This window comes from Mustela lutreola, chromosome 11 (assembly GCF_030435805.1).
Source record: "Mustela lutreola isolate mMusLut2 chromosome 11, mMusLut2.pri, whole genome shotgun sequence".
Lineage (NCBI taxonomy): Eukaryota > Metazoa > Chordata > Mammalia > Carnivora > Mustelidae > Mustela > Mustela lutreola.
Genome location: NC_081300.1, coordinates 56087310 through 56101807, shown reverse-complemented (window position 1 = coordinate 56101807; position 14498 = coordinate 56087310). Strand labels below are relative to the sequence as shown.

Below are 14498 nucleotides of genomic sequence, written 5' to 3'. Positions count from 1 at the left end.
TTACTCTTTAAGGCTAAGACAGTAGTAAATCCTTAATTTTTATAGAGTTTTTTTAGTATATTGCTCCAAGAGGCACAATTTCCCTTATCTACAAATAGGATAGAAAGAAATGTGGCCTGTGATAAATAGTGAACCAGTGGTAGGAAAGAGAAAAGTTGATGGCTTTCCATATTTATATTCCATTTTCAGAGCATAGATATTTATTCTTTCCTTTGCTCAAACTTGCATAAATCATGCAATCTGAAGAGGCTTTACAGAATGCTAATGTCTTGTCCGATGAAGTAGGGGTCATCTAACTGCAGCTCGCAGCCCGCTGTCCTCTATCGCGCATGAGACTTCACAAACACTGCTGTGTAATGATCACAGCCACACATGGGGTGAATTCTGTTTCCTACATTTTGCTGAGGAAATGGGTTCAGAGATCCTTATTATCCTGTCCAAGGTCACACAGCTGATTTAGGTCAGAAGCAGGACTGGAACACCAGTCTGTGGACCCCTCGTGCCTCCCGAGCCACTTAGAGAAGGTCTAACAATGACACAATGGTGTATGGACTCTACCTTTTCCTTTTTTTCCTAGTTGAGATGAAATTCATGTAAAAGTAACCATTTCAAGTGACCATAAAACCATAAAAGTAACTATTTCAAGTGAACAATTTAGTAGCATTGAATGCTTCACAATGTTGTGAGGCCATCTCCTCTGTCTAGTTCCAAAACATTTTTGTCATCCCAAATAGAAGCCTGTGTCATGAAGTGGTCACTCCTCATCCCTGGCGATCGCCAGTCTTCTTTCTGTATTGGTCAATCAACCCCCTGTTCTCCAGATTTCACAGACATGGGCTCATACAGCGTGTGATTGTCCATGTCTTCCGCTTGGTGTATTTTGGAATTTCATCCATGTGGTGGCAGGTGTCAGCACTTCATTTTTATGGCTGAATTGATATTCTGCTGTGTGTACATGGCATAATTTATTCACTGATGGACATTTGGGCTGTATCTACATTTTTGGCTATTATGAATAATGCTGCTATGAACATTCACATACCAGTATTTGTTTGGGTATCTTGAGTGCCTTGAGTTCTTCTGGGTATATGTACCTACGTGTGGACTTACTAGGTCACATGATAATTCTGTGGTTCACTTTTGAAAGAAGTGGCAAACTGTTTTCCTCCACCATTCTTAATAGGACCACTTGCTAATCAAAAATTGCTATGTCAGCAAAATGGTATGCTGTCATCCAAGGCTCACAAAGAGATTGTGAGACACTTGTATTCCAGTTCTGCTGGTGGAGCTATTTTTAATGTGGCAAAATAGTTCTCAGAGCTTTAATAAGTTTCAAACTCTTAAACCTTTTAATCCCACTTTTAGAAATGTTAGAAACAATTTCACAGGCAAAAGCATTATGTACGGTAAGAAAAAATTGGAAACTAAATTTTTAACAATAAAAAATTGATCAATACTTCAAACGTATCTATTTGTTGGCACATAATATAGCAATAAAAAAATGTGAAGGCTCGGGGTCCCTGGGTGGCTCAGTGAGTTAAGCCTCTGCCCGCGGCTCAGGTCATGATCTCAGGGTCCTGGGATGGAGCCCTACATCAGGCTCTCTGCTCAGCAGGGAGCCAGCTTTCCCCTCTCTCTCTGCCTGCTGCTGCCTCCTTGTGATCTCGCTTTTTGTCAAATAAATAAATAAGATCTTAAAAAAAAAAAAAAGTGTGAAGGCTATGTAGAAATGGTAATCTCTGATATGGTTAGTGATACAAGCATAATGCCAAATGTAAGTTATATGAGCAGAGGTTAGAAGGCCATATATAAAATACAAGAGTTGTGTTAGATGTAGATAGATATTCTTAATGAATTGCTTACTTGTTTAATATTCCACATTACCTTCATAAGACAGTAATTTTAAAAATCACATAGTAATTTTTTTCTATCTGAAATCTCTTAGCAACCTTCCCAGCCCTTCTTTTCCATCATGCTGATTGAGGGCCACATAGAAGTGCACATTAACTCTGGGGACGGAACAAGCCTGAGAAGAGCTCTCCTGCGTGCTCCCAAGGGCACATATGGCGACGGCCGAGAACATTCCATTTCCCTGATAAGGACCGGGAGGTATTTGTGTACAAGGGCATGGTGACCTCACCAACAGGAACCTTGTTAGGATACTCTTCACAGTGAAATGATCAGGATGATTAGTATGAGGTCATGAGAATTCATAGATTTTATAGTTTCAAAATAATTCTGGAACCTTGCTAGAATACCTCTCTAGAAATTTCATCTGCTTCAAAGTAAGATATTTGGAATTTTCAAAATTGAAAAACCTTAACCCTTCTCTTTTCTGGAGCCCAGTATATATTGTATAAGATCAGATTAATTCTGTGGTCAATAGTAACATAGTGTTAATAAATAACATTACATCAATACTAAATAGCAAATGGAAAAATAGTAAATAACTACACAGTAAATAGTTAAAATAGTAAATAGTGTTATATCAGCATCCCTATGTATTTCCCTCCGAAACTGTAGGCCAAATATTTTAAAAGTATGCTGGATTATTTCATTAAAGTAAAAAAACAATACCCTCCAAAAAGCAATTGAATTCAACAGTATTTAATAACACCCATTCATTTGGGGAGAATGTTCAATTGTATGTTTTCATTTTCAAGATTCACCTTTTTATTCACATAATGTCATGTTAAAATTTATCTTTCAGTATGAACTTTAATCATTCAGAATGAACTTGTGGAATTATATATTAAAATAAAGTTATGTTTCATTATATTTAAAAGCTTTTTTCTCCTTTGACCTTTTAGAGTTATCACTGTCCAGATGGATGAGACCAATCCCATAGAAATGAAGTTGGGCCCCTCAGCAGAAAGCAAGGCAATAAATGTATCCAAGCTGTACATAGGGGGGATTCCAGAGGAGGAGGGGAACTCAGTGCTCAAGATGAGAAGATCATTCCATGGCTGCATCAAAAACCTGATCTTTAATATGGAGTAAGTGTAACCGAGCGTCAACATGTTTCTGCACTTCCTAGAAATCTTTTATTGCTGAGTACTGACAATGATCTGCTAACTCTGCTGTTTGAGATTGCCTAAAATCCTAAGTTTTTGAATAAAAAGTGAACCCCATTGTTCTATCATAATAGTCACCCACATGGATTTTACTGGATTAGAATGATGGATAGATCTGGTAATCCTAGAATTAAAAAAACAAGAAAAAAACAAAACAAAACAAAAACCATTGAACATTAGCTCTATAGGACTATCAGTAAACCTCAGAGGTCAAATACACTTGTGACATGAATTCCAGGGAACAGAGATTTTGTGATGCAAGTTTCTTGTTGTCTTGAGTTCACCGCTTTCAAGGAACCTTTCTAGCTGGGCTCCTTACAGCTTCAGATTATTAACAGTTCCTCCTAAAACAATGACTGTCTAATGAACTCCTCTTAGTCTGTTTCCTCTGTGGAGCTCATGAGGAGGAAGAGAAGTGACATGTGCCCACAGGCAGTTATTTCTTCCTCAGTCATCCTCTGCGTAGGTAGGAGTGCTGGTGGGTCAGATGCTATGCTGATCTGTGGGGGTCGGGGGGGGGGGCGGGTATGGAACCAGAGTTTGCGGGGGGCATCAGGAGGCTGAAGTTCCCCTCCTAGCTGGGTGGCTGATTTTGCCTTGAGACCTCAAACAAGGACTTGGATCTTTGAGGGTCACCGTGTCCTCTGTGAAAGAACCTCTTAAGAGTCCTTGAAATGTAAAAGAATAAAAGTACATTGGGTTTCAGCACAATTCTAATGTCAGAGCCTTGGTTTACTCATTTGTACAGTTGATTAATTTATTCACCCAGTTCTCTGTTTATGAATACACAATTGATTCGTCTTCTTCCTCCTGAAAGCGATGAGGCTGGGAAATCCACAAGGCAGAAATGTTTCTGTGCCATTCACAGCCATGTCCTCAGAAAGTGCCAAGAGGGTACATATAAACGGGACATGTTGCAAGGGCTACAGAGTGAAGGGAAGGAGAGCAAGTGTAATTCATGACTTCCTGGCAGATGCAAACCTGTAAGAAAGAAATCAGTGTTTAACTGAGGACAGTGTCCACTACTGTTGAGGACCAGAACCATAGTCTTTCCCTTAGCTCTGCCCCAGCTGCAGGAAGAGTGGACAGCATTCGAGCCCACTCTGGAGGCTGGTGGTCAGGTAGACAACATGGGGAGGGCCTGGAGTGGGGTGGGCCAAAGAATCAAACAAGAGGATAAGATAGACGGACTTCTAGTTGCTGTGGAAGACAGTCCATTTGGTTACTCTAAGAGTAATAGATTAATGATTTTTCATGGATTTTAGTGTTCAATAATCAAATGATGTTGGTTCCTGTGTTGACTTATAGTATCTTAATTTTGTAAACACTCTGTATCTAGACATTTGGATTTCACAAGTGCGGCTGGCAGTGAACAGGTGGACTTGGACACCTGCTTGCTTTCAGAAAGGCCGAAGCTCACTCTTCACGGAGAGGACAGTGAGCGCCTGCCAGAGCCCCAGCCTTTACCACGTCTGGTAAGAGGGGCTTTCCTTAATCTTTTTTTTTTTTTTTTTTAAATTCAATTAGCCAACATAGAGCAGTGCATCATTAGCCTCAGATGTAGTGTTCAACAGTTTATCAGCTGTGCTGAGCACTGGGTGTTGTATGAATCATATGCCCTCCTTAATGCACACCCTCCATCGAGCCCATCCCTCACAAGTCCCCCCTCAAGCAATTAATTTGTTCTCTATCATTAAGTCTCTTATGGTTTCTCCTTTTTTTCCCCTCCCTTCCCATATGTTCATCTGTTTTAGTTCTTAAATTCCACATATGAGTGAAACCATACAGTATTTGTCTTTCTCTGACTTACTCCCCTTACCATCATTTGGTAGCTCATTCCATTTGGCATCACTGTGTAGCTCTGCCCATGTCACTGCCAATGGCAAGATTTCATTCTTTTTGACAGCTGAGTAGTATTTCACCATGTATGTATTGACCAGATATTTTTAATGGCAGTTACTAGTTTTCATTTTCTTTTTTTTCTGGTTCCTCCACTTCCTTGGTTAAAGCATGTACTCTAATCATGTAGACGGTGAGCAGTCACGCAAAGAGCAGTACCTTCCAAGCATAGCCAATCTTGGACTTCCAGCGGGTGCTCTTGGTAGCATCCAAACCCACCCCTCCCTCCCCCAGAAGCCTCACGTGGTTCGGACTCACTGTGTAGAGGGCGCTGTTCCCAAGCAGACCCCTTCCTGCAGTGGCTGCTGTCCGACCTCCCCCGCTACTGCCTGGGAGGCATCAGACATCCCCCTCAGAGGCCCTGCTGGGTGTGTTTCCTGGTGCACAGGCTGTAGCCACTCCTGTGGCTGCTGATACCCTCTGGCCCTTCCCCTGATGAAAATTCAGGGTAATTTTAAGCAAACCTGAGTGGGACTGAGGTGAAAGCCAGAAGCTCTAATTGCCTTCTCAGAGATGAAGAGACAGCAAGTAAACTATTCAAAGCAAAGACTGAGTCTGTGCCAACACATATTTGTAGCTGTTGGTGTTCCGATCCAATTGCTTCAGAGAGGTTTTCTTTAGGGAAAAACCTGTACATGTCAGGGGAAGCCCTGGCTCTGTGGTGAGAGTCTGTCTGCATCTCTTATTACAGGAACAGTGTGCTGTGGACAGAGCCCCAGACTATATCCCCAGTGCTCACCAGTTTGGCCTCACACAAAGCAGCCATTTCGTGTTGCCTTTCAATCAGCTGGCTGTCAGAAAGAGGTGGGTATTGTTCTGAAGTCTTTATTAGGCGTCTCAGAGAGATGAACAGGGAGGTATTCCTCAGCGGTGAGAAGGCAGAGAACAGGAATGCAGGCCTTGTGCACAACCGATGCTTCAGATGTGGTTCAGTGGAGTCCCTGTGGTTTGTTCTTACCCCTTCTGAGGAAGGCGGGTTGCTGCCCCTGTGTATGAATCTAGGAAAGCACATGGGTAGGTTCTCTCTCTAAATTCCTCTTGTTCTAGAATCTCAAGTTCTTTGGATCTATCAGCATCTGGATTTTCAACCCTACTCTATTGTAAGCACTTACTAATCTGATCAAATTATTCCCCCAAACTTTCTCACTGCACCCCTCAAACTCCTTGGTGCCATATACTAATCTGCCCGGTTCTTCTCGCCCTCACACCTACTTGTCCCCAGGGACCCTTGCTTGGCTTAGCCAGCCCACATTCAACATTTGTCCACTTCTCCAAACCCTTCAGACTGTACCCATCGTCTTTGTTCCACAGCTCAGGCCATCATTCTCCATGAATTCAGCAGCTCCACATCTGACCTTCCAAATCCTCTGGCTCCTGTTAGAGGGTCTTCCTCTGACCTTCCAAATCCTCTGGCTCCTGTTAGAGGGTCTTCCTCAGCCACCCTCTCCCCATGGTCATCCTCTACCCTACTTTGTAAACACCCATCCCACCTCCAAAATCTCTATCTGAAGCATCCTATTAATCAGCCGCCACCTCCTTTCTGCTGCTTCCCATCCCAGCAGCTCCTCAACTGTATCAAGACCTCAAAGCCCTCATGCTTTCTCAGCACTACTCCCTGCAGCCCCCCAGCACAGTTTACCCCCGACCCGGATGGTCCCAATTCCTTTATGACTGGTGTTCCTTTGCACACTGGCCCTGGGTAGAACTGCTACTTAGCTAATCCATGCCAGGACCCAAACTGGTGGTCAAGGTTGTAGAAGTGTGTATCTCTTCCCTCCCTGGTTGGACGTGAAGCCAGTGAATTCAGATGGAACTCCCAAATCACATGGGCAGCTGGTACTGTTATCGAATATGTTCACTTTTTTTTTTACTCCTTATAGCTTCTCTCATCTCAAAACTCAAAATCCCCACAGCCTCTCTTCTTGCCCCAGCCGATGACACCTCAGTGAACACAGAGAACTCCCTCATCTGTCCACTACCAGAAAGAGAAGCCTGCCTTTGTCTGCACCTTATACCTCTTCCCCTCCTACCACAGAGGAGGGGTCCTATTGTCCCCTCTCTGCCCTCTGGAGCCCATCGCTTCTCTGAGCCATCACCCTCAGCAGCCTCAGTGCTAACAAGAGGAGTAGATCCTTGTCCCTCAGTATTTAACTGTACCCCCTGACTCATAACTATTCTATGAGGAAGGTATGCTCTTTATTTGCTCTTTTATAGATGAGGAAACTGAGGCACAGGCAAGTCAAGTCACGTGCTCAGGGCACACAGCAGAATGGGATTCAAACCCAGACACTGTGTTTATGCTGGTAACCATTCCCTCTGGTAGCTCCTAACTTCAACTCTGAGAGACTCCATATCCCACCCTACCTGCACAGTATCCTGGCTGTTATTTCAAGACTTCTTGAAAGAACTGCCTTATTTAAAAACAAAAAAACGGAGGCTGGCTCCTGTGGCAGTCTGCCTTTCTCCCCTCTTGTCCTTCTCCACCAGCCCAGTCAGCCTCCCCTCGCTTCTTGATTGCTCTTGCCACAGTTATCCCAGACCTGCTGTGCCCGCATCCCGAGAGCCCTTCTTTGCTGGGACCTCAGCACTCTCACAGGTACTTGGCTGTCTTAGCCCCACACGCTCCTGATTTCCTGCTCTCTCTGCCCTTCTCTGCTTGGTCTCCTCTGCTGGTTCCTCTTCGATCAGAGAAGGCCCGGCCCTCTTCTGTGTTTTCTCTCAGGGGAACTTCCATATTTCAGTGGCTTTAAAATATCCTCTATTTGTACCAGCACCCACACGTCTAGCCCTGACCTCTGCTTAGGACTGTGGAGGTGTATCCCCAACTGGCTTCTCCATACCAACATACCAAGAAAGAATTCAGTCTTCCTCTAAACCTGCTGTCCCAGCTTTGCTATTTCAGTAGACATCAGCACCCTTTCTCTCGATGCCTAGGACCCTAACCTAGAGATGGTTATTTTCATTCCCTCTCTCTGCAAATTCAGTCCATGTACAGGTCCTATTGCTTCTTCTTCCAGAACATTTCATGAATTAGTTCATCCCCTCTGCATCCCCCATAAGACCCCCATTGAAGCCACCAGGACCCCGCCTCTGTGGATGGTTGCAGCAGGTGCCTGCTAATGCCTGCTGGCCCCATGGCCTCATACAGGGCTTCGTCACAGCATAGGTTCCTTTGAAGAGGTCAGTCAAGCCCTGCCCATTCCCCTCAGGACTGACTCCCCACTGCAGTAGAGATGGAAATACTGCCTCCCAGAGCCCCTCATCCACAAGGGCAGGGCCACACTCTCCTTTCCTTGTCCCTGAGTGCTTTGGTGATGTTGTGCTCCCTTCTGCAACAGCCACCCAGATGCCAGCTTCTGTCCACTGCTGTGTGCTGCCGTGTCCCTAGAGCTCTGCTAGGGGATTCCTGGCTGTCCTGCCAAATCAGGCCATTGTTTTCACATACTCTGTGCTGTCCAAAAACGTAAGGCAGGTCTACCCTGCTGGGCTTTGTAGGGCTTGCTCCTGTCATTCAGAGCTCAGTGGAAATACCATCTTTTCAGAGCTGCCTGCCTGCCTTCCTACATAATAGAACCACCCACCAGTTTGCCTCTTTTGACCCAGTTTTATCTGATAGATTTCTGGTATTAGTTTTGTAGGAGAAAGGACATTCCTCTATGTTCACTGCTTCAGCCTTAGCCTTTAGAACAGTTCCTGGCAATTAAACATATAGGGTAACCATTAATTGGATGAACAGATGGATGAATGAATGATTCTCTGCTGAGACCTTTCAATGTAAAGACTGAAACAATGATTGGGTTCTCTTTCTCAGGTTAATTTTAAAAGTGAAAGTTTATTCCTTTCTGAGGGCCGAGCTCTTGTTTTCTTCTAGGCTTTCAGTTCAGCTAAGTATCCGAACATTCGCCTCCAGCGGTCTGATTTACTACATGGCTCATCAGAACCAAGTTGATTACGCCACACTCCAGCTGCATGGGGGCTACCTTCACTTCCTGTTTGATCTTGGGAAAGGGAGAACAACAGTTTCCCACCCTGCATTGATCAATGATGGCAGATGGCACACGGTATGCTCTCAGGAAGCTTTTAATCACTCATGCTAAGTTTTATTCCATCCAGTTCACAGTCATGAAAATGATATAGCTTGCTTTGTGTGTACTATCTACCCTACAGCATGTAAGATCCTTGCAGGCTGGGACCTTTGCGAAATCCTGAAGTATGACCAGGGCTTAGCTCGGTGCCTGACACCTAACAGGCACTCAGCAGACAGTGGTGGAATGAATGAAAGGTTCCAAAAGTGTTCTCGACTTATGAGAAGTAAATCAAACCCACCTGTGGGGTGAATGAGCCCACCCCTAGATCACAGCATTTGCTTTCTTATAACTAGGACTTGGGAGTACTTCCTGTTCTAATATGTGCTTTACCTCTGCCTGCCCCATCTCCTGCCAGGCTTTGGCTCTTCAGCACCAACTGTGTGGAAATTGGAGCCATCCTTTAGGGTCTCATTCAGGCTATTTATAGCAATAATGAAGAGATGTTGCAAACAAATATCTGTTGTTTTCTCAGATTCCTTAAAAACTGAATATTCTCATTTTGTTCTAGGTCAAGACAGAGCACTTTAAAAGAAAGGGCTTCATGATGGTCGATGGCCAGGAGGCCCCCACGGTGACTGCTGTGGGAGATGGGACCATGCTGGATGTGGAAGGAAAGCTGTACCTAGGAGGCCTTCCCTCTGACTACAGGGCCAGGAACATTGGGAATGTAAGCAGCTTTTTCTGCAGCCCATTTTACCTTTATTGTGGCTGTGTTTTTGTCTTTTTTCTTTTGTAAAGGAAAATGTTAAGTTATTTTGTTTGAGACTAGGGCTTGGCTGCGTGATACAGACCTTTTAAAATCTTGTCCCCAGATTTTGTGTTTCGGTTTCCCCTTAGAAGCCCTTGAAGCTCAGCCAGACTTTTCTACCTGTTAGTTAATGAACATTTCCCTTTCCACAGCCATTAGCCCTGGTACAATTCAGGAAAACTAGTGGATTTGTATTTGCAGATTAGAAAACTCAGCATTCTTGAATTCCACACTACTTAACCCAAATTATAGAAAACACCTTTACGGAAAGCCAAATCCTACTAGCTTTCTTTCAGTTAGATGTTTATGTAGACTATTGTGGAAATCTGATTTTAAAAACCAAAAGCTAATATTTTAATGTTTTGGTGAAACAGGAAAAACTGGCCTTCTCATTATACTTTTATTATACTTAGAGCATCTATTGTCCTGTCATTTGTTTTAGATCACCCATAGTGTCCCTGCCTGCATTGGGGAGGTGACAGTCAATGGCAAACAGCTGGACAAGGAAAGGCCAGTGTCTGCATTTTCAGTAACTAGGTGCTATGCAGCGGTCCAAGAAGGAACTTTCTTTGAAGGAAGTGGATATGCAGCTCTTGGTATGTATTATCAACATGAAAGAAATCTTTGGGTTTATTAGCCTGCACTCTGATATTGATCCAAGAATGAAATGCTAGGACAGGCCTCCTGGACAGACCTGCAGCAAGACAACAGTGAGTTAAGTGTTCCAGTTTATCCAGATTTCTCAACTTCCAATACAAAAGCCTTCTCCCTTGCATGCTATCCAGATGGCCTGATGCAGGCTCACTCCCACCAGCAATGCTGCACCTCCTGGCAGAGGGCACGCATGCGATACTGGTTTCATCTGTACTTCCCCTGAATTATGTAAGGCATATTGTCACTGCCCAAGTTAATAAATGCCTTTGACAAAAATCAGCATAAAATACCCAGACCAGCCAAATCAAGTCAGGTCTGATGAAAAAAATGACTCCATTGAGATTATTAAAAATACTGATCCTAAGTAGAGGAATTTAAATGTCAAAAATGCCTTAGAATGCAAATTCCTCAAGGCTTTTTGGTTAAACTCCTACTGTTAAACTCCTACTTGCACTCAGGACCATGCTCCTCTTACCTCTGTTCTGCTTTCTACCAAAGGGAACCAGGGAGGCTCTGGTAGGAGATTAGGGGTGGGTGGGTGGGCAGAGGGAAGAGCTAGCACACATCTTTCTTTCAGTCCCAATTCCGCTTTAACCCTGGACTGAACGATTGCCTGCTACATATCCCCAGTTTGGTTTTTCAGTTTTCCTGTTACCTAAATAAAATATCCATTTCATTACACCCCACTTTAAAAAATCCTGTGTGCATGCTAATCTTCTCAGTAAATGATGACATACCCAGTATTGGGAAAACAGAATGGACTGTTCCTGGCTAGATGATGGTGAGACTCTATGGATCAAATCCTTCTGCTTTTTCCCTCTGTGGCTCTAGATGAGAGGATGGGCCTGCCCTGACTCTAGTCTGGCTTAAGCCTGATGATGGCATAGGTCTTCTTTAAGAGCATCACTTCATCTTACAGATGAGGAAGCTGAGGCTCAGAGGTGACTTGCTGGTGAGGATGAAAGAGCTAGAGCCAGGCTTCCTGAGCCAGGAGCCAAAATGCACAGCCAGCCAGCCCATGACCTCTTTGACCCTGAGCCTTCTTGGGCCAGGCTCACCCCTAACTGGAGGTTACCTTTGTATTCTTCAGTGAAGGAAGGCTACAAAGTCCGATCAGATGTAAACATCACACTGGAATTTCGTACCACCTCTGAAAACGGTGTCCTTCTGGGGATCAGCAGCGCCAAAGTAGATGCCATTGGATTAGAGATTGTAAATGGCAAGGTAGGTGCTTGATCTCGGTGAGGTTCCTGGTTACCCCAGGGTCAGAAACAGAGCAACTAAGAAACAGTAGGAATACCTAGATCCAGATTCCCATGATCCATTTCAATGGAGTGCAGAAAAGGTTCAATTAATCCTAAAAAGATTACAAATAACAAAAAAATTGAAATTAAGTTTAAAGCAAAATTACAACTATACTACACCATCTGAAAGTTGCCAAACTGATGCTCTTACCCTCCCTAATATTTGTTAGCTTATTTGGAAATAATTATAGGCTGAGAACAAGTTAGAGTAACATGTTTAGGGAGGTTCTGTTGTACCCTTCCCCCAGGCTCCTCCAGGGTTATCAGCTTGCATAACTCTAATGCAACATCAAATCCATGAAATTGACATTGGCACAATCCAGACTTTTTTTTTAAAGTTACACCAGTTGTAGGTATACAGCTGTGTGTAGTTCTATACAATTTTATTATGTATATCTTGTTTAGCTTTATGTATCCACTCTCACGATCAAGATACTTAATTGTACCATTACCACAATGGTCTGTGGGGCCAGCCCTTCACATCTACACCAAGTGCCTGCCTAATGCTGGCCAATCACGAATTTGTTCTGCAGCTCTCCGTTATTTCATAATCGTTGTATAAACCATATGATACATCCTGTATCCTCTTGAAATTGGCTTTTTACACTGAACCTCGTTCCCTGGTAGTTGATCTGGCTTGTTGTATGTGTAAACAGTTCATTTCTTTTTATTGCAGAGTATTCCATGGGATGGATACACCATCATCTAACTACTCTGCTTTTGCTTTTTAGCTTCCAGTCCTCATGTTGGGAATAAAATAAATTTAACAATTAGCAGTACCTTAGTCTCTTTTGCTTGAAATCTTCTTCCAGAGTTTCTCCTTGTTCTCATTCTCCTTCACCCTGCTGGAGCCATCTGGGTGCAGGCAAGATGTGAATGAAGAGTCTTCCTTGTCTTTTTTCTTTTCTGCAAGCTTTCTCTTGACAGTAGTAGAGGTATGACTTGAGTCTCCTAGTTTTCAGGCACAACCAAGTCTTTTGTGCAGATTATAATGAGTGGTCTGAGGTCTCAACATCACCAGTGTGTGAGGACTGATCCTGGAGCTTTGGTCACTCCCATCCGGTCAGGAGTACTGCTGCCTCTTCCTCTTTAGCCATCTTCTGCATCCCCCGAGGGCCATATGAGAACTGGGGGTTTTCTGCCAACCAACTCCTTAGGCCAGGGAGGGGTGGAAGAGGGTCTCACCAATCCAGTCCCTACCCAACTGCATTTCGCACCACTTCTCTTGCACTGTGGTCAACTTGTGTTGCTCTGGGACCAATACTTAAATCTTCTTAAGCTACTGCCTCCTGCAAGGGAAGGAACAAGTCTTTGTACTCTAGATTTTTTTCCAATCTTACTTGCTTGTTTCTAGTAACTCTGCTTATTCCCCCATTGTGTTTTTGGCTCCTAGGATATCCTAGAATGGGGATGAGGATATAAGAAAGTATCCCTTACCCTTCACTCTTTCACCCCCTCTTATTTCATCCCCATGTCTACACAGAGCTGCCTCGACATCATACTGCTTGCCTCTCTGCACTAGGGCTTGCAGCCAAATTCTTCCTCATCTGCACTTCAAAGGAATTTTGAAAAAAATGTGACATCTGAAAAATGTTACCAGGAGTATAAAAGTTGCCAAAAATGTAATTTCTGATGTATATTTTACCTCTATTATTTTTCCTTTAAAACTATGTCTAGCTGTCACCCAAGGATTTATAATCTAAAATTTGTTACAGCCTACCTTGAAATACACTACACCACCTCACATACAGCATAACAACCTTACCATAGTATGCTTGCAAGTCTTCCCTGCCATCTTTTGTTGCAAGTCATAGATTTTGTGTGTGTGTTACCACTTGCTATGGTAGAGCGCCTACAGTCTGTCTCAAGACAGCAAGTAAACGTTCCTTCATAGGTGCTAGTCAACTGCTATGAACTGACCCTCAGTCAACCCATCAGCTCCTATTAGTGCAAAAACAGTGGTTCAGGCTTATTCCCATGGAGGTGGTCACTGGTCCTTTCTGTAATTTGGGGAGTAATAAAATCTGAATCCTTTAGAGGCTATTTTTCTTTCTTTTTTTTTTTTTTAAAGATTTTATTTATTTATTCAACAGAGAGAGATCACAAGTAGGCAGAGAGGAAGGCAGAGAGAGAGGAGGAAGCAGGCTCCCCGCTGAGCAGAGCCCGATGCGGGACTCGATCCCAGGACCCTGAGATCATGACCTGAGCCGAAGGCAGCGGCTTAACCCACTGAGCCACCCAGGCGCCCTAGAGGCTATTTTTCAAAATCAGTTTTTCATAGTTTGCCTTCCTTTTTAGAATTTTGGGATTTTATCCACTTCAAGAGCATTATATAAATGAATTGTGTTCCTTAGATATGGAAGAATTCACCAAGGTATTTGCCTGTGTCTTGCTGGTCTAGATCTTGTTTCACGTTAACAATGGTGCCGGTAGGATAACAGCCACATACAAGCCCAAAACTACCACTGCTCTCTGCGATGGAAAATGGCACACACTTCAAGCTCAGAAAAGCAAACACCGCTTGGTTCTGATTGTTGATGGAAATGCAGTTCATGCTGAAAGTCCGTACACCCAGTCTACCTCGGCAGACACCAACAATCCTATTTATGTCGGTGGCTATCCTGGTACGTATGGATGTCTGCTTGGCTCACTCTTAAAAAGCATTGTCACTAAGGAAGTCTTAGTTCAGATGGATATAGAATAGCACTTAAGAAAAATAGTTTGGCTGACA

The 14498-nt window shown here is 43.6% G+C and overlaps 1 protein-coding gene and 1 long non-coding RNA gene across 2 annotated transcripts in view; one reads left to right on the top strand and one right to left on the bottom strand.

Annotated features, from left to right (window-relative positions):
- Positions 1-14498, top strand: part of LAMA1 (laminin subunit alpha 1) — a 157286-nt gene that overhangs the window by 141890 nt on the left and 898 nt on the right. The window contains exons 54-62 of the mRNA XM_059139976.1: positions 1946-2109; positions 2811-2996; positions 4414-4549; positions 5665-5777; positions 8845-9034; positions 9570-9728; positions 10252-10405; positions 11554-11687; positions 14169-14391. Of these exons, the coding sequence (XP_058995959.1) occupies positions 1946-2109; positions 2811-2996; positions 4414-4549; positions 5665-5777; positions 8845-9034; positions 9570-9728; positions 10252-10405; positions 11554-11687; positions 14169-14391 (1459 nt within the window). The remainder of the gene's footprint in view (positions 1-1945; positions 2110-2810; positions 2997-4413; positions 4550-5664; positions 5778-8844; positions 9035-9569; positions 9729-10251; positions 10406-11553; positions 11688-14168; positions 14392-14498) is intronic.
- LOC131811429 (uncharacterized) lies at positions 2990-14175 on the bottom strand. The gene is made up of 4 exons (XR_009345929.1): positions 12548-14175; positions 6371-11820; positions 5713-6328; positions 2990-4055 (listed from the first exon to the last, which is right to left on the bottom strand). It is a non-coding gene; the product is annotated as an uncharacterized LOC131811429 (long non-coding RNA).